This window comes from Lagopus leucura, unplaced genomic scaffold (genome assembly GCF_019238085.1).
Source record: "Lagopus leucura isolate 7727_CA_CO unplaced genomic scaffold, USGS_WTPT01 111-35_obj-0_obj, whole genome shotgun sequence".
Lineage (NCBI taxonomy): Eukaryota > Metazoa > Chordata > Aves > Galliformes > Phasianidae > Lagopus > Lagopus leucura.
The window spans coordinates 3,027-21,644 of NW_024962842.1; the positions used below are offsets into that span (position 1 = coordinate 3,027).

Here is an 18,618-nt window from a genome sequence, read left to right on the forward strand (position 1 = left end):
AAATTGACAACAGGGCTCTTCAACTTGGAAAACAAGTGACTGCTTGGAAAGTATGATGGGTATGAATGACAGAGAGTGAACAAATTGAGAGTGATTTTTGTTCCATAGAAAAAAAGTAGGAGATATCAGAAGATACTATCTGACATTGGATTTAAAGAAAGCATAAATGAATATGTTTTTAAATGTATGATGAGTTCCTGCCTTCAGGGATGGAATATTTTAACAAGAATTTGAAAATACTTGTGCAAAAAATTGATAGAAGGGATAGTTTAATAAGATACAGAGACAGATGCATTGTGCTTGTGTAGCAGTTGTGAGAAACTAGAAGATTCTAATCAACAGCATTATTCTGTATTTTTGCCCCATTCTTATATTTTTGCTTATGTTCTGGGGTCCTGTCACAGCTGAGGCATTGAATTAGATGAGCTCTATTTGGAGGTCAATATTTGAATATCCATTACAAATACTAACAAAAAACTGTATCTGGAGAACAATGTGACGGGGCTCCAATGCCCTTTTCCATTAATTTGTATACCTCTGTCTCCCACATCTCCTTTCATCCCAATCCTTTCATTCCATTAAGTCCCCATCAATCCTAGCTCTGACAGATTATTCTGATAAGTTGTTACAAGTCCCCAAAGCTTTGACCTGCCCATTTATATTGAGAATTGCTCTGTAACAACAGTGATGGTGTTCCTATCAGGTTTTCCCTTGTCATATTCACTAAATCCAGAAGAGTGGAAATCTCACAGATGATGGGGTGCCAATTGTAGTGAATCACTGAGACACTGGCAGGTTTAGGGTAGCAGCCTATTTATTCCACCCATACTGGTAGCAGAAATGATATTTCAAATGTAAACATTTTTCAGGTCGTAAGCAGGGAGAAGGAAACAAAATCAATTTTCTTGTTCTGCCTTCAGTTTTTCCCTAATCCCTGAGGCAACAACGGCAAAAAACATTTCAGGAAAGAAGGTGCGAATGTAAACAGCTGCTCTGGGTATAGGGTTGGCCATCAGCACCTCCTGCTTCTTGCTGCTCACTGTGCACAAGACTTCCTCTGCCACCTCTGCTGGGTGCACACCATAAGTCACCTTTCTGAAAAAGACTGAATCAAAGAGAGAGGAATTAGAAGTACAAACAGGCAGGCACAACTGAGGGAACCGAGAAGATAGACAACTAGTACATCAGTCCAGTTAAGTTTGTATAAACTTTCATTTCTTTACCCTCTCCCTTCCCTTCTTTTGTGCTTCCTGACCAACCACACCAAGATTTTCCCTAAGGGAAGAAGCAACCTGAGCACAGCTGAATTCTCCCTTCTATCTTTCATGCTCTTCTTAACCTTCATTCTCCATGCCATGCTGTATTTTTTTCTCACATGATGTTGCTCCTTTCCGTATATCTCCTCTTTTTAATATATTCGTCTGATCTCTTCAATCTTTCTTTCCTTTTGTTCTCCTAACGTGTTCATCTTGTTGTCTTTTCCATTTCTTTCCCTGTGCTCTTTTCTTCATAAGAAAAGCTTCCATACATCTATATGGAACTCCAATGTCTGTCTTGTTTCACCAAACCTTACATTTCCAAATTGATGCCTCCCAATTGCCAGGTGCTGGCTGATGATGGTATGAACAGATGAAGGTTGGATTGACAGTGCTGACAGAAATATCAAATTCTTCCATTTCTGCTCTAAGACAATCAAAAAAGCCTACAGCAGCATGTTTAGAAGCAGCATCTGAAAGAAAGAAAAAACACGTGGATGTTTGGATGTATGGATTTGGATGTGTGAGGAATTCCATGAAACAATAATTTTTAGAACATTAATCTGGGAATGATTATCCAATAAAACCAAAAGAATAGTGAATAACTTCACTCAGTGAAATTAGGACATATTTAAAACAAACAGAAGAAATGGAATTTACAAAATTAAGTTTTGCATAAGGTGCAATATGAACCTCCCTAAGCATGTGAGAAAGCATGTCTGGATTCCCCAGTCATAAATATTAAGTCCTGGGTAAGAGCAGTTTCTCTAATATCTCTACAGTTTGAAAACATCTTTAGTAGACAGACAGTTGTCTCTGAGATGAGTGTCCACCCCATCTGATGCTGTAGTTTGTGACAAATTAGTAAAATGCAGTAAAATACACAGCTGTTTCTGGAAGACAAGTTGTGTATTTTGCAAATAAATTTGGACTTGGCCCTGCAGCAACAATTCTGTATGTTTTCAATATTAAAGTTTATATTTATAAACTTATATTAAAATAAGAGTTTATATTTATAAACTATATTTATTAAGTTAATATTTTTAAAATTAAATAATTTATTTCTTCTTTTGCTTCTGCATGACCTTTTTTTTTTTTTCCCTTTTCACTTTAATTCAACCACTCCTTACCTATGAGCCTCTTTTTACAGTACTTTGTTTCTCTGTTCTTTTAAGGAGGGGGAGTGAGAGAGGTGTGGTGAAGCTTAGCTTTCTATCAGTGTGAAGCCACCACAAGATATTAGAGCTAAAGGCTCATTGTTCCCTGAATCCTTCCCAAGAACTTTAAAAATTTGCTGTCACATTTGATATCTATGTATTCTCAAGCACCATAGGCAGCAGTCATGTTTCACAGTACTTTTAACTATTTTTTCTTGAGTTTGACTTTGAAAATGTTTCAGTCAAATACATTATTAATCATCTACTTAAATTTGATTAATTAAATTAAATTAAATTAAGAAGGCTGGAAATTACCGCTTTTAATAACTAAATATTTATACATTAAAATGAATATTATGTGAACATTTTTTTGAATTTATAAATTCATAAAAACATACCATATGAATGAATGTATAACTTACAAGCTGCACGAAATGGGACTCCTATTTTTCCTTGAATACTATTAATTAAAACTATTTGGCCAGTTCTTCTAGAAATCATGTTGGGAAGAATGGCTGAAAAAAGAAATGGAAAGAAAAAGCCAAATAAGTAAAAGAGCTTAATATCTTCAGAGAAAATAAATGACAGGTAAAGTATAGTTAGCAAAATTTAATGAACAGTAAGATCATAGAATCATAGAATATTCCAAGTTGGAAGGGACCATAGCAGTTATCAAGGCCAGCTCCTGTCTCTACTCAGCACCATCCAAACTATGTGGCTGAGAGAGAGATCCAAATGCTCTGTGAATCCAGCAGCTCAGGCCCATACCCACTGCCCTGGGTAGCTGTTCCACACACACCAATCTCTGGTGCAGAATCTTTCCCTAACCCCCACCTGATCCTCCCCTGATGCAGCAAACCAAGGTATCTCATCTACTCCTTATACGCCTTGCCCTCCAGCCCAGAGCAGAGCGCGACGATCCCTTTCCTTGCCAGTGTAGCTATACTTTGCTTAATGCATTCTAAGATACGGTTGTCAGTGCACACTACTGACTCATACTCAAGTTGCTGTCAATCATAACCCCTAGGTTACTTTCTGTGGCACTATTCTACAGCCTCTCATCTCTCAATTTACATACATACCCAGGGTTAATCCCATCCCAGGGGCAGGATCTGGCACTACTGTTAAAATTCATTGAATTGGTGATTTTTCATTCCTCCATCTTTTCTCTGTAAAGCCTCTCTACCTTCAGATGAGTTGATGGATCCTCCCAATGTAGTGTTGTCACTTAGCATATCTTCAAACTAACTCATCGATGAAATTGTTAAAGATAACTGGCCCTAAAGTAGAGCCCTGTAGAACCCTGCTAGTGACTGACTACCAGACTGATGTAACTCATCTACTATAATCCGTTGGGCCCAACTCGTCATCTAATTATTCATGCACTGCATTATATTTTTGCCTAATCATATGCTAGACATTTTGTCCGGAAGGATATTGTGAGAAACAGCATCTAAGGATCTGCTGAAATCCAAAAAGATAGCACCAGCTGGCTTCCCTTGGTCAGCTCAATGGATGATCTTGTCAATAAAAGGAAATTGGGTTAGTTAAACAGGACCTTCCCCTCATGAATTTGTTTTGTCTGTGACCAATTAATACATCATCCTCCAGACGTTTTTTAATATCTCACAGCATAATTTTCTCCATTATTTTACCAGGCACTGAAATGACACTGAAAGGCCCCTATTTCCAAGATCATTGTCAAGATCTTTTTTTTTTTCAAGATCTTTGCTTCCAGTCAACTGAGACCATCCCAGATACCCAAGATTGTTGAAAAGTAATTATGACAGGGATCACAGTGCCATCAGTCAACTCTCTGAGTACCCTGTAACCAATGACTGCACTGTCTCTCTGGTATTTTTCAATAATTTCTAAAACAATTTTCCCCATAATTTTACCAGGAACTGATGAGTCACCATCTTGTCTGATTGACCAATAGTAGACTTCCATAACGACATCTACTTATTTGCTTGTACTTAAATCTTTATCCAGAGGCTTTCAAATGTGTCACTGCCAACTGCAAGCTCTGTGCAATTCAGCCTCTCCATCACACACTACTCCCCACTTTGCCTGCACTGTCAGTCCCCTCTGAGGAGATCGTAACCATCTACTGTGACACACCAGACTCAGGACTCTTTCTGCTAGGTATAGCTTGTATTAATTGTATCATAGCTCTGAGATGGAGTCAAAATTTTTATAGCAACAAAGGCAGCAAGCACAGAACTGAAGGAGTCACCAAAAGGAAAAACAAGTAGACAAAATTTTTTTCAAACACCTACTAATATATTTCCAAGCCTGATTTATTTCCAGGCTGATTTTGATCTTATTCACTTCAATTGCAGCCCACTCATGTTCACATGATTCTGTCTGTAGTGAAGAAGGCAAAGTTAAATGCTAATGCATCAGAATAATGCCGGTGATTTGGATCTTAAACTTCAAGTTGTGACAGGAAAAAAAAGGAAAAAAATTAAAATACCTTTGGTTAATGTTATAGGTCCAAAATAGTTGGCATCCATTATCTTTTTATCAAGTTCCAATGAAATGCTCTGCACTGCTCCTTTTACCTTCATACTTGCATTGTTGATGAGTATATCCACACAACCATAGCAATTCAGGATTTCCTTAGCTACATCTTGAATGCAGTCTATATCTGAGATATCCAGAAGAATGAGCTTTGGTGTATATGTCTAATAAAGGAAAAAAATATTCAAGGATTTGAATCATGGCACAGTTTTTCCATATTGTGAGAACAGCCTTTTGCATAACTTGAGTGGATAGAAGCTACAGGACAGGAAGCCTGCGTGAACATAAGCTCAAGAACAAAATGTGGAGGCGGCAAAACTGCGAGACTCGTTGCCAAGTGAAGAAAGCAGAACAGATGTCTTGTTGTTGAAGATAAGATGGCAAAACAGATACCTCAGCTCAGTGTAACATCAGTGGAAACCAGTTTGGGCTACCCTTCTTAAAAGGTTGGAAATGTACAGCGAGAATGATTGCTAGCCTTCAATTCACAACCACCAGAGAAGTTAATCATTTCTTGGAGTTTCTGCCCATGTCCTTGGAATGTAATGACTACGTATACACTATGCCTTTAAATATGCAGTTGCTGCTTCTTTTCATGTGCATGTTGGTGGAGCGATCCCCATGCACCCAGTGCTGTAATAAAGGAATACTTGCTCGTCAGAACCCATTGGCATGTAAAGTTACTTTGTTGGTTTTCTCAATTTCAGATTCCTTATACATAAATTATTTTCTACTTACAATTTCTATTTATTCTTAAAAACAATAAAATTTACCACTGTATCTGAAGAAAGTGCATTATTATTCTTACAGAAAATCTTCATTTGTTCCTTTAACCCACTCTGGAAAGAGGTTAACTCAGTAATAGTTACTCTTGTACTCTGAAATTCAGATACAGGTGCATAACACCTCGGGAAGAGTAAGCTGGAATAGCTGCATCCAATAAATGCAGATAAATACACATGGGATGACTCCTATCCTTCCTCTTTTCATAAACAGAACTCTGTAGAAATTTGTTGACCACAGAACCTTAGTTAAAGTGCTTTGAGAGATGATTTGCGTATATAAGAGGAACTGAATGTACAGGGAAAATTGGGAGGTGGGAATAGTTTGTTTAACTGTAGGTAATCCAAACCACGCGTATTGTTTCTTTCAAAGATGTAGATTTTATCAGCTGCAGCACAGAGGAATGAACTCTGAGAATTTTCACTTATTACTATGCTGAAGTACAGACAGGTCCCTTAGTCATACTTAATGATTTTTCCCAGTTGATTACACAAATTAGCACAAACACAGTATTTCTTTGTGAAGATGAATGAAGCTCACTGTAGAAAAAGGGTGACATGTAAGTATTTGTTGGTCTGGTGACAAATGGCTATGTAATTTAGGGACTATTTATGCTCTGAAATAAGTCTGATCACAGAAGGAAGGATTTTCCATGGGCACCAAAGAAACATCTCCCAAAGAACCACCTCTGACAGCATGGGAAGCCTTTACTGGTCTCACATCTCTATTTGCATGCTTCGTCAGTGGTAATGAGAGAACTTGTATTTATGTGCTCCCATAGCCTGCAATCTGAGAACTCTCACAAAGTAGTAGAAATATTTAAGATTAATGAAATCCTTGGAACCACCTCCCTTTTCTTGAACACTCGAGCTATGCAAAAAAATGATGGCAGTTCACACAATGAAAAGGAGAACAACATCTGAATTAACATGTAAATCATTCTACCTCGCATTTCTAGTTGTCTGGCTTTGGGCAGGGATTCGTTCAAAATGCAGGTCCACTCAGGAGCTTGTGATCTTATTTTTGACATATTTTTGACATCATGCTCTTCAAAACTTCCTCTCTCTCTCTGAACTGTGCTGGGTGCATTTTGTGGATGACCAAAATCACTGCTGGTGTCTGAATTAAGCTCCACGTAGACCTCATTTTAGTAGATTTAAAAGCAGTTTTTGTACCTGAACAAGGTTTTTACCTCAACTTGTCAATTTTCAGAGCACTGTGAGGGAACACTTACTGTACTGGGGTCTGCCACGCTAATTAAAGCATCATACAAGGCTTCCAACTTCTCCCATGTTCTGCCACACAACACAAGCCTTGCTCCTCCTGAATGAAACACTTGAGAACATTCTAGGAGAGAAAGAAGTTCAAAAGAAATAATAACAATAGTAGCAATTTGATTATACCCATTTTAGTTGAAACGGGAGGCTGTTTTTGCTAATGATGTTGAATCATTCATTAAAAATTCATCATTTTTTAAAGGATAAAAATATGAGAAAAAAAGAATTTCCAAATATAAATGAGTAATAAATGAAATTTTATGAATATTTTTACCATATTAAGGTCATCACAACTAATGGTATAGCATGATGATACTGTTTAGTTGTGGTATATAATTAAGAAAAGAACAGTGTGACAGTTAATGGGTTAGAATAAGAAAAAAAGTGTTTGTCTTTCTTCCTTAAATGCCTCCACCTATAAGTACGGTGTAATGAAAAACATACACAAAAATACATTTATGATGTTGTTACATATCAAAATCTCACAACAATACCAATACACCAACCAATCCCAGAATGCAGAAAACTAGGTTTGGGCACTGTCTTCATGAAACTTTCAGGCACATGAAACTCATCTACAATTCTGAGAAAGAACGGTACATAGAAACTTAGCAGCCACTGCCCTACAAACGAGATGAAATAGCAGCTGGAAGGTCCCTTATCATTCATCAATCTTCCCAGGACTCAGTGGAGGCAATGGGGACAACCCTGAGCTACCTCTGGTTCAGACAGGATCCCTGAAGCCTTCCTGAGAAGATCACTGAGAAATTTCTGTGTACACTAAGATGGAACTGCTTTCTCTACATACAGACAAGGACATTCTGGACTAAGGATTCACAGCAGTTTAAACTGTCTCTGGAGAAGATTCTCTCTTGCTAATGCAAGTGAGCTAGAATTGTACTTTTTGCAAACTGGTGGCTCAATGAAACTGGCAGTCAGTACTACAGTTTCTCATGCCTGAGCATCAGCCTGAAATATCAGGTTGAAGCTTTTTGATGGTTTGTGTCTGACTGGTTTTCTTCTCTAGCTGATGAAGGGAGAATACATTCTTCACTGTGCTTCCCGTTTGATCAGAGAAAGGCTTTTTAAAATATGGACCATGGGCCTCAGGGACATCTTCAGGGATTAACTGTCTGTTGTACTCCCCAAGAGGTCGTAGGGTGCCTAGGGATATGCAATCTAGCTCAGCTGAATTGAAGAAGTGGTTCTCAGTTTGGAAATGTGTCAAGATAGTCCTTGCAATGAGGAAAAGTACACGCTTGCCTTTTTTTAAAATTTCTTGTAATATAAATTGTATTGCAGATAGCCTGTAGGCATGACACAATGAACACACTGCTTTAAATCAGAAGATCTGCTTTAGGTGCAGATAGACAAGTAGCTGGCAGTGGGTTATGTGTGCTGGCAGGATTGAAAATTGAAAGGTCTTTTCCTTTCATGATTTATTTTCTATCTAGATCTTCAAAATCCTTTCAGCCTTGAAACCCTTATATTTGGTCCTTAAATTAAATCTGTATGTCATTTGCATATTCAACACTGGAAGAACAGGAAGATGACCTTACAATTACTCTTGCTTTTTCCGCCTCTTTGATTTGTTTTGCTTCCTATGACCCTTCTTAAACAGGCAACATTATCCACTCTTCAAAAATATTTTTCTTCATATTTCAGTAGCTGCAGGAAAATCCAGATATTCTTTTTTTTTTTTTTTAATTTCAATATTAGAATCTTAATATCTGTATGGAAGTATTTATATAAGCCTTCTGGACCCAGGTTCCTACCTCTATAAACATTTTCAGTGGAAACTTCTATTTATGTAATGTTTGTGTTTCACAGTTGTATTTTCATGAATTTTTTTCATTCCTTTTTAGAAAAGAAAAATTTTGTGACTTAAAAAGATTATTTATAGCTACACCAATATTTTTCTTATTAACTTAACAGGGCAGATTTATGAACAAAATTCATGAACAAGATTATTTTGTGATCAACAGCAAAAGGGAAACCAGTGATGTATTTCTCTAGACTCTTTTGAGTTACGGCACTGAAAAAAGCCCGGGAATCAAGTTTCATTAGCAGTCATAAACCACTGAAAACATCTTCATCATTTTTTTGTTACTTTTTAAACTTCGACACGTCTCCATTTGTCCAGAAATTCTAGTATGTGGAAAAAAGAATTTTGCAGTTGCCTAGGATAAATAAATTAACTACCACATATCCTTTCCTTTCTTCCACTGAACACATCATCACACATGGTCAGAACTCCCTGTTGGAGGTTCTGGAGGATATCAAGGGAAAAAGAGTAATGTAGGTGATAGAGGGGCAGCAATTTACAGGGGGAGAAGGGTGAGTACTGTTACAGGGAACAGAAAAAGTGGAAGCCTTTAAGGGCTTAAAAGGAACAAGTAACAGAGAAAGGTGACACCAGTTAATGCTGATTTGCTGCTACTCTACAGTGACAACTTATGGTATTAGATCTCAGAGTAGCAAAGTGCTAAAAATATCACTTGACATGGTTATAAAACCTGATACTCTGTTCCGTAAACTCAAAGCTCTGCAGTTCCTGAAAGTTCATCTGCGGTTCCTGTATCTGAGATTTTAAAAGTACACTTGAAAGTCATAGACACTGTTCAGTTCTCTGACGTGGAGAAGAAAAGAGACAACTCACCCTTGCCTAGTCCAGAGATGGCATCTGTGATCACCACCACCTTGTTCTGCACTGCTGATTTGGACACTAGCCATATGACTGTCTGGTAAATATAAATGATTCCACTGATCCCTAGAAGAAGCAGTGGTAGGGCAAACACAGCAAGAATACCCATATCTGTGGAAAACAAGAGTCCATATTAAAGTAACAGTAACCATAATATGAACTCATAATTTTCAAGTTTCTCTTATCTACAAAAGAAATGTTTCCATGCATAAAAAGTCAGTAATCCCAGCATAACAAACACATAAAGCTGTGGGAATATTGTCTTCCAATCAGCAGTTTCATATTAACATAAGTTAATGAGTCCTTTTTCTTGTTTCTCCATTTTCCTCATTATTTCACATTCTAATGAAATCTAGATTTCTAGATTAAAAATGACTGTTGACAAAACAGAATAAAATTGCAGTTCAAATATTGCCAAAGTGGCAAGTATTGCCAAATATGGCAAAGTATAGGATAAAATATAAGATTAAGCTTTTTATTATGTGGCTACTATGGGAAAACAGATAAAAAGCTTTTTATACTAATTTCAAGTAAAACATATAATAGAAATGTTTTCTGTTCTGAAAGATATAGGAAAAAAGAAAAACCAAAACCACTTACTATGACTATGTAGAATCCTGGTATAGATAAATACTGTTTGCAACAAGTTTTTGTATTATGAGTTTAATTAAAGTCCTTCAAGATTTTCATTGAAGATTGCACTAGTTGAGGCTGCTTGCCCTGTGTGAGCATGGCTATGTATAGCCTGCTGCTGTAGCAGAGGGACTTCAGAAGTAAATATAGCACCTACAGTGTGATTCACATGCTTGACAGTTTAGTTCAGCAGGCTGGACAGTCCTGTAAAGACTCTATGTACAGTATCAAATCCACTGTGCAATGAAGCATTTGTCTTTTTGTCTTCTCTTTGGTTGCAGTTGTTCATAGGACTACCTCAGTTTCCCATCTGAGGTCTTCAACTAACTTTATAAAAAAAAACAAACCCAAAACTTCTGTATCAAATGCATGATGATTATATGTTTTAAAAACAATAAAAAGAACTTTCAATTTGAAATAGTCACTGTTCTACAATATGAGTCATGCACGTGCACTGGAAAGGGTCTCCAAGCAAGCTGGCTTTGGGAGCTAATGTTTTGTAATAAGCCAAGAGCTCCTGCTGGGCAGCAGTGTGCTGAAGTACTGTGCTTCCAGGGGGCACATGCTGCTTTCCAGTCTTGGTATTTGTAAGGTAGATGTATATCTTTTCCAGCAATTTCAGGATCTTATCAATTTTACCTTAGCACCTCTTGCATTTCCTTCAAAGATGCAATGTTTATTGACCTGACTGATTCAGTAGTGGGATTCAATTGGAATTGCGGGGGAATGTACCATGAATCATTCAGAATCTTTTATCACAATCTTATGAATGTAAATATTAACAGTTGGATTTAATAGTCCTGTTTATGTTGCGTAACTGGTCAACTAAATTCTACAGAGCAATTCTCAACTCCATGAGAGAATGACAAGGTTAGAAACATTACTGAATCATTGATATTGGGGTGTTGTTACAAGGAGCAAAGATGTTATTATTGTCTGCAGGTACAAAATAGTATCAGCTTTCAATGAATGGGAAGAGTAGAAAGTTGTTCAAGAGGCCATCAGGAGGAGACTTATCGACAGTTAATTCTAACTAGCTCTAGAAGCTAACAACATCAGAAATAAAGATGCATATTCCTTTCTGTGACAGTTGGATCTCCTGAGAAAGAGTGCATGATTTAAGATTACCAAACCAAAGAACTATATAATGGACATCTGTGAGGCCACTGACATGGTCTCACATGATATCCTTCTCTATAAACTGGAGAGATACGGACTTGAAGGGTGGACTGTGAGATGGATAAAGAATTGGCTGGATGGCCACAGACAGAGGGTTGCGGTCAACAGCTCTGTGTCCAGATGGAGACCAGTAATGAGCACTGGCCTCCAGGGGTCTTTCTTGAGAATGGCACTCTTAAAAATCTTAAAAATCAGTGACCTAGTCAGAAGGATCAAGGGCACTCTCAGCAAGTGTTCTTTGCAAAGAACACCCAGCCGAGTGGTGTGGTTGACATAATAGATGGAAAGAATACTGCCCAAAGGGACCTTGACATGAACTGAATGAAGTTCAACAAGGCCAAGTGTGAGGTGTTACACCCGGGTTGGGGTAATCCAAATTATCTGTACAGACTGATAAAAGTAGTAACTGAGAATAGCATTGCAGAGAATGACTTGGGGAGTTCTGATGTATGAAAAGCTGGACATGAGCAAGCAGTGTGTCCTTGCAGCTCAGAAGGCCAACTGCACCCATCCGCAGAAGAGTGCCAACAGGGCAGGGAAGGGATTGTCCCGCTCTGCCTTTGAGAGTAGCCATCTGGGATATTGTGTTCACGTCCCTCAGCATGAAAAAGATGTGGAGTTGTTGGAGCAGATCCAGAGGTGGGCCACGAAGATGCTCAGAGGTCTGGAGCCTTCTCCTGTGAAGAAGGGCTCGGCTTCTTCACTCTGGAGGAGAGAAGGCTCTAACAAGACCTCATTGCAATCTTTCAATACATAAAGGGAGATTATAAACAAAATGGAGACTGGTTTTCCATAGATTCATAGCATATCCTTAGTTACAAATGACCCGTAAGGATCACCAAGTCCCACTTATGGCTCCACACAGAATCACACAAAAATCAGATCGTATGTCGGAGTGCATTGTCCTGATGCTTAACTCTGACAACGCAGTGCTATGACCACTTCCCTGGGAAGCCTGCTCTGTGCCCAACCATTCTTTGATGAAGAACCTTTTCCTAATATCCAACCTAAGCCTCATCTGTTACAGCTTCATGACACTCCCTTGGGCCCTGTCACTATCAACAGAGGTCAGTGACTGCTCCCAAATCTCTCTGTGAGGAAGCATTAGGCCATGATGCATCCTCTCAGCCTCTTCTTCTCAGGGCTGAACAAACCAAGAGAGTTAGCTGCTCCTCATAACACCCGGCCTTCCAGATCCTTCACCATTTCATAGCCTTCCTTTGGACACTTCCTCCAGGGAAGAAGGGGATAAGAGTGGAAAAGTTAGGAATAGAGGGAAAAACAAGTGAAAGGATGAGAAAATATGAGAAAATCACAGAATCATAATATTATAGGAGTTGAAACGGACCTCAAGAGATCATCGAGACCAACCCCCCTGAAGGTGCCCTACTGTAGGTCACACAGGTCGGCGTACAGATAAGTCTTGAATATCTCCATAGAAGGAGACTCCACAAACTCTCTGAGCAACCTGTTCCAGTGTTCTGTCACCCTTGGATAGATACATGGATAGATTCTGTCTTCCTTAGATAGATACAATGATCCTGAATGCCTCCTTTCTACATATAGCAACTCCAGTAAATTTTCCCATTCATCACCCATTTTCAGGGTTTGGGAAAGAAAGTAGGGTGTATCAGTGGATTCATCAAAAGGAGTGTAGTTAATTCTTTCACTTCACAGTTTTGCTTGTGTGCTGGATCCAACCCTGTCTGGTGGGATGCCACTCAGCCTCCCTCACATTCCTTAACCTTTGTGATATCCAGATGTCCTCCCAGTTCTCTTTCTGCCACACAGGACTTGGTTTACCTCCAAGCATTTTGTTCAGTGCATCCCTTGAAGACTGCACATGAATTAGTATATTCATGTATCAGTTTGAGGTTGTCTTTTTCTCTCCTAAGTACCTCCCAAATTGTAACTAACTCCCTGACTTGGGCACTGCCTTCCCTTTCACTAAAAACTTCATCTCTGGTTTCTATTTGCACTGGCTACCACTCAGTATTTCCATACTTCCCCTTTGTGCCTGATAGAGGTGTCTGCAAACCAGACATTCCTCATTCCTTCCTGGAATGGAGAGGCATTCTTTACCAGAGAAGCAGCAATTTAGGTTAAAGATCCCATATTAGAAATCTCCTGCGTGGGAAGGGTCATAAGTGACCCTTCAAAGAGGTGAAAGTAATGATCCAGTTGAGCATACGATTTCCTTCCTGTTTCCCATTGTGCTACTCCAATGGGCAGAGGTATCCCTGTTAGCACCAGCCTTAAGACCTTGAAGGGCCCATGCTGACTGCTGCAAAATGGTTTGCCCTGCCTCCTTGAATCCTAAAGTTACCACAAAGAGCCCCTTTTCTCAGGCAGAGTATCATCTTTCAGAATCTTTAAAGGTGCACAGAAAAAGCCCATCCATCTAGCTGGGACATCTGGGCCCCCAGAATCACAGAATCACAGAATTACAGAATTGTAGGGGTTGGAAGGGACCTCCAGAGATCATCGAGTCCAACCCCCCTGCCAAAGCAGGTTCCCTACCGTAGGTCGCACAGGTAGGCATCCAGGCAGGTCACAGGTGTATCAAAAGTCCACGTGAAGCAAATCCCCAAGCAAGGCACAACGGGTCATGGGGGTGTATTGGTCCTAAGGCCTGGTGAGTATTTGCCCCGAAAATCAATTGTTTCAAGGCTTCCTCATGCACAGGGGAGCAATCCAATGCAGCCCATTTTCAGGTTTGATCATACAAAGGTTGAGCAGTGATGGAGAAATCCAGGATATGCTTTCTTCAAAAGACTAATAAGCCCCAGGCATATTGAAGTACCTTCTTATTTTGGGGCATACCTGTTGGCTGTAGAGCCACCATGGTGTTGGAGGGAATACACACAACTCCTCCTTTCCACCAGGTGGATCATTTGCTCTGGCCCAGCCAGCATTGTTGTTGGAGATTTCTGGTTTGGCACTAAGGCTCTTTCATGTATTAACTGTAATCAGGCTGCTTCCTGAGTTCTCTCGATCAGTTGGTGAAGTTCCCCCTGAAACTGTAACCGGGTCACTTCTTCCCAGGGAGTCAAGAACTTCTGTTCAATAAGCTGTCCTCTGAGTCAGGGACCAAGGGGCTCAGTTGGTCCCAGTGGTCATGAAAATATCAGGTCTCCAGCGACCCAGTGACCTTCCACCTCCTCACTTAAAAGTAATCAGTACCTTCCCATTAAGAAACTTTCCACACATATTCTGTCTCTGTCCCCTTAGCATTCCTGCTGTATTTTTGCAGTTTAGCTGAATATGAGGTTACTTTTGTTATAGTGGTTGGACAAACTGCTCTGCTCATGAGATAAACATCATAGATGTATGTAAGCGACAGCCTTCTTTCTCTGTGCACTGATGTGCTCTTATGCAGGCTCCTGATAATCTCAGTGCCCTTTTGCAGTGCTCTGTTTATCTCAAGAATAATGTCCTGGGTGGGAAGACATGCAGCCACAGGAGACTGCAGACCAGGAACTAGCAGAAACAATACAGAAGTCTGTAGAGAAAGCGGGTATTGCAATCAGTCCAGAGTAAATACAAATCTGTTTAGTTTTCTTGTTGTGTATTAGAATGTCTGTTGACAGTTGCTGGAAGGCCCTTTCTCCCCTTTTCTCAGTTTCTAGATGCAGTCAAATGCATCATCAGTGAGCAAAAGGTGGAGAGAAAGGGATTTCATTCTTTTTTGGGGCCTTTAATTGCATCAGTGTTTTCCTTCTTGTACAGCAAAATCTGCCCGCATTAAGGCATTAAGGAGTGCTTGCTGTTCAATTTGTGCTCTCCATGCAACTTTCTGGCAGCTTTGATACCTTGGTCTTCAAAAGTGTGGTGACAAGTGATTGTCTCTGGCACCCAATCATCTGCTTCGAATTGCTGTACCTAGTCAGGTTCATGACTCAATTACATTATATTTTAGCACCCTTTCATTAGGGCAGTATTGTGGTGGAAATTCTATTCTTAACAACTACAGCAAGCAAAAACAAAGGCGCCATGGCAGTAAGAACAAATATTTGTACAGGAGGAATAACTGTCACAGCAACTATTTGAGTTTTACATGTGCAGTGTCTGAGACTACATTGGTGTTTTACTGCTGCCCTTCTGCTGGGGGTCTATAACATAGCATGTTATAACATGTTAACTTATAGCTCATGCTCACCTATTTTTTTCCATGAGAACACAAGTTCACAACAATTTTTAGAAACATTCAAAACACTTTGCCACACTTAAGCTGATAAAGTTGATTTCCTGAATAATATTAATTGCTAATTTTTAACTATATCATGCTCTTATTAAAAATTTAAGTGTGATAACCATGTGTATAAGTGCATATATATTTAAACACACATATAAATATTAAAAAAAAAAGTTCCAGTGCACTGATATTTTTTCTTTAACACTTTCTAATTGCTGCTTGATTGTTCAAAGTGTAAATAGTGTCTTTTTTGCACAAAACCGTGGCCAGCAGGTCGAGGGAGGTGATCCTCCCTCTCTGCTCTGCCCTGGTAAGGCCTCATCTGGAGCACTGCATCCAGTTCTGTGCTCCCCAGTACAAAAAAGACAGGGATCTCTTGGAAAGAGTCCAGCGGAGGGCCACAAAAATGGTGAAGGGCCTGGAGCATCTCCCCCATGAAGAAAGGCTGAGAGATCTGGGTCTGTGTAGCGTTGCGAAAAGACAACTGAGAGGGGACCTGATCCAGGTTTATAAAGAGCTCAAGTGTGGGGGCCATGGTGGTGAGGCCAGTCTCTTTTCAGTGGTGAGTGGAGACAGGACGAGGGGAAACGGCCATAAGCTGCAGCAGAGGAACTTCTGCACGAATGTGCGCAAGAACTTCTTTAGGTGAGGTGACGGAGCACTGGAACAGGCTGCCCAGGGAGGTGGTGGAGTCTCCTTCTCTGGAGATGTTCAAGACCTGCCTGGATGCCGACCTGTGCGACCTGGTGTAGGGAACCTGCTTTGGCAGGGGGTTGGACTCGATGATCTCTGGAGGTCCCTTCCAACCCCTATAATTCTGTGATTCTGTGATTCAAGAGAGTTTTGTAGAGACTCAGTTAAAGTGAACCATACCTTTGGTCTATATGTAGCTGTGAGTCTCCATCTGCTTTCCTTAATACTACTGTAGAGTGGGTGTTAGCTTCCAAAGGAGCTTATGCTACAGTGCTGACATTGCCCTGCTTCTGAATTTAGGTTTTCCTTTCTTCCTTTTTTTAAATTTTTTTGGGGGGGCTTTTTGATTACTCCCAGGAGTTTCTCCCCAGGCAGGATGGGTGGCTAAAGGGTGACCAAATACTAACTAGAATATGTTCTTGTTGCAGCTGGTGAGTGCCAGAGCAGAGCTCTGTGTGTAGGCTGAGCGTCATAGGAGAAGTGGCTACAGAGAAAATTAACCAGAGGCTTTGTTCTCTTGTAGAGACTTAAAATGAAGCTGAATTTGAAGTTCAGTCTTGACAGCAAATACTACATTTTTGCATTTTCCGATTACAGATGTTCTGTAGTTACTAATGAAGGTGCATAACAGCTGTTTGCAGAGACTGATGTGAGACTCATTGGATAGCTGTGATGCCCTGTGTGAAACGAAGGGCTTGGGATCTATTTCAGAAACCCTTAGGTTTTAAGCTTTCATTTTGGAGCACTGACTTCAATGCCAAAATAAATTCTTCTTATGATTTCACTTCAAATGCAAGATCCAATAAACACACAGCCATGAATGTTCTAGCTCCTTTAAATAGCTTTACCATGATTACATTATGTGCTTAATGTTTTTACAGCTTAGTCCTGTTTCCAGTCTGTCAGAATTAGTATAGATCACATGAAGAGTGCCAAATAGCTTATCTCCCCACACTGATCCCAGGCCCCAGTTCCTTGTTTGTAATTCAATTCAACGCGATTCTTTAGATTTATTATTCGTGTGGAATCAGCACAGGTGAATTTGTCAGACACCCCTTACAATAGATTTTACTAGGAGCCCTGGAAAGTACTGGTATAAAAATGTGCATTTGAAGTGACCAGCCTCAAATGGCTAATGGCAAGTTCTTATCACAATCCCATTGCAATACATCTAGAGATCCATTTTAACAATATGCTTTCTCTATTCTATTGGACTACCAGAATATCTTTCTGTATTGTGCAGTCAGTCTCACAAACCTGCAAACAGAAACTGCCAAATTATCAGAAGGCAAATGTCTCCTGTACAAAGAATTGATCAAAGCTTCTAGCAATGTAAGCAAAGCATATAATAACCTCTTGCATGTAATAACCCCTTGAACTCCTTTCTTCTATTCTAAACACATAAGCTTTCACAGATGTAAAAGCTCCAGAGGAGGGTCAGACTTCAGTATATCAGCAAGAAATAGGTTACATGTTCAAATTTTTAAACCAAACTTTGAATAATTTAATAAGTTAATAATTTAACTTGCAGCAAGTAAGGAAGAAAAACAGATTTTTCCTATCCTTATTGAGTTTTGACATCCTTAAACATAAGATTGGTTGGCTTGGACTCGTGTCTCTTCACTTAGCCTGGAAGAGAAAAAGCAGAGATCAGCTCTTCTCCAGTTAAAATGGCAGACATCGTAGTTGTTGGACTTAGCTCCCTGCTGAAAGAGTCAAATAAAAAGCAAATCTCTCAGCCTGAAATATGTGAGTCCTTATAATTACAGCATTTTTAACATCTGCTTTAAAGTGAAAAGTATCTAAAGTTAATCAAAGCTGCTTGTATACTAATACAGTTCTAAAAACTAAGAGGCTTTGCTCAGGCTAATCAGCAATCACAGAATCACAGAATGGCCCAGGTTGGAAGGGATCATGAATCTCCAATCCCCCTGCTACATGCAGGGCCACCAACCTCCACATTTAATACTAGACCAGGCTGCCCAGGTCTACTGTTCTCCATTGCTAGGGAGATGAATATAAAAGATTTATGCGAATAGGAAATTGATTTTGTATTTTTACTTGGTACTTGTTGGACACTAATGTGCAAAATTAAGTTAGGTATTGCTTAGATTGACTATATGCAAGCCTTGGACCTCTTACAAGCCTCTGGTTTGCAGGAATAGTGTTTGCTGTACTTAGAGATGTCACAATATTAACCTAGACCCTCTCACTCTTT

The 18,618-nt window shown here is 39.5% G+C and overlaps 1 protein-coding gene across 1 annotated transcript; it reads right to left on the bottom strand.

Annotated features, from left to right (window-relative positions):
* Nucleotides 1–796: 796 nt before the first annotated feature.
* DHRS7C (dehydrogenase/reductase 7C) lies at nt 797–10,461 on the bottom strand. Its single transcript, XM_042890965.1, has 7 exons — nt 10,301–10,461; nt 9,656–9,811; nt 6,954–7,066; nt 4,890–5,100; nt 2,836–2,928; nt 1,574–1,729; nt 797–1,105 (listed from the first exon to the last, which is right to left on the bottom strand). Exons 2-7 carry the CDS (start codon nt 9,807–9,809, stop codon nt 897–899), a joined length of 936 nt encoding a protein of 311 aa, XP_042746899.1. The 5' UTR covers nt 9,810–9,811; nt 10,301–10,461; the 3' UTR covers nt 797–896.
* Between the last annotated feature and the right edge of the window lie 8,157 nt (nt 10,462–18,618).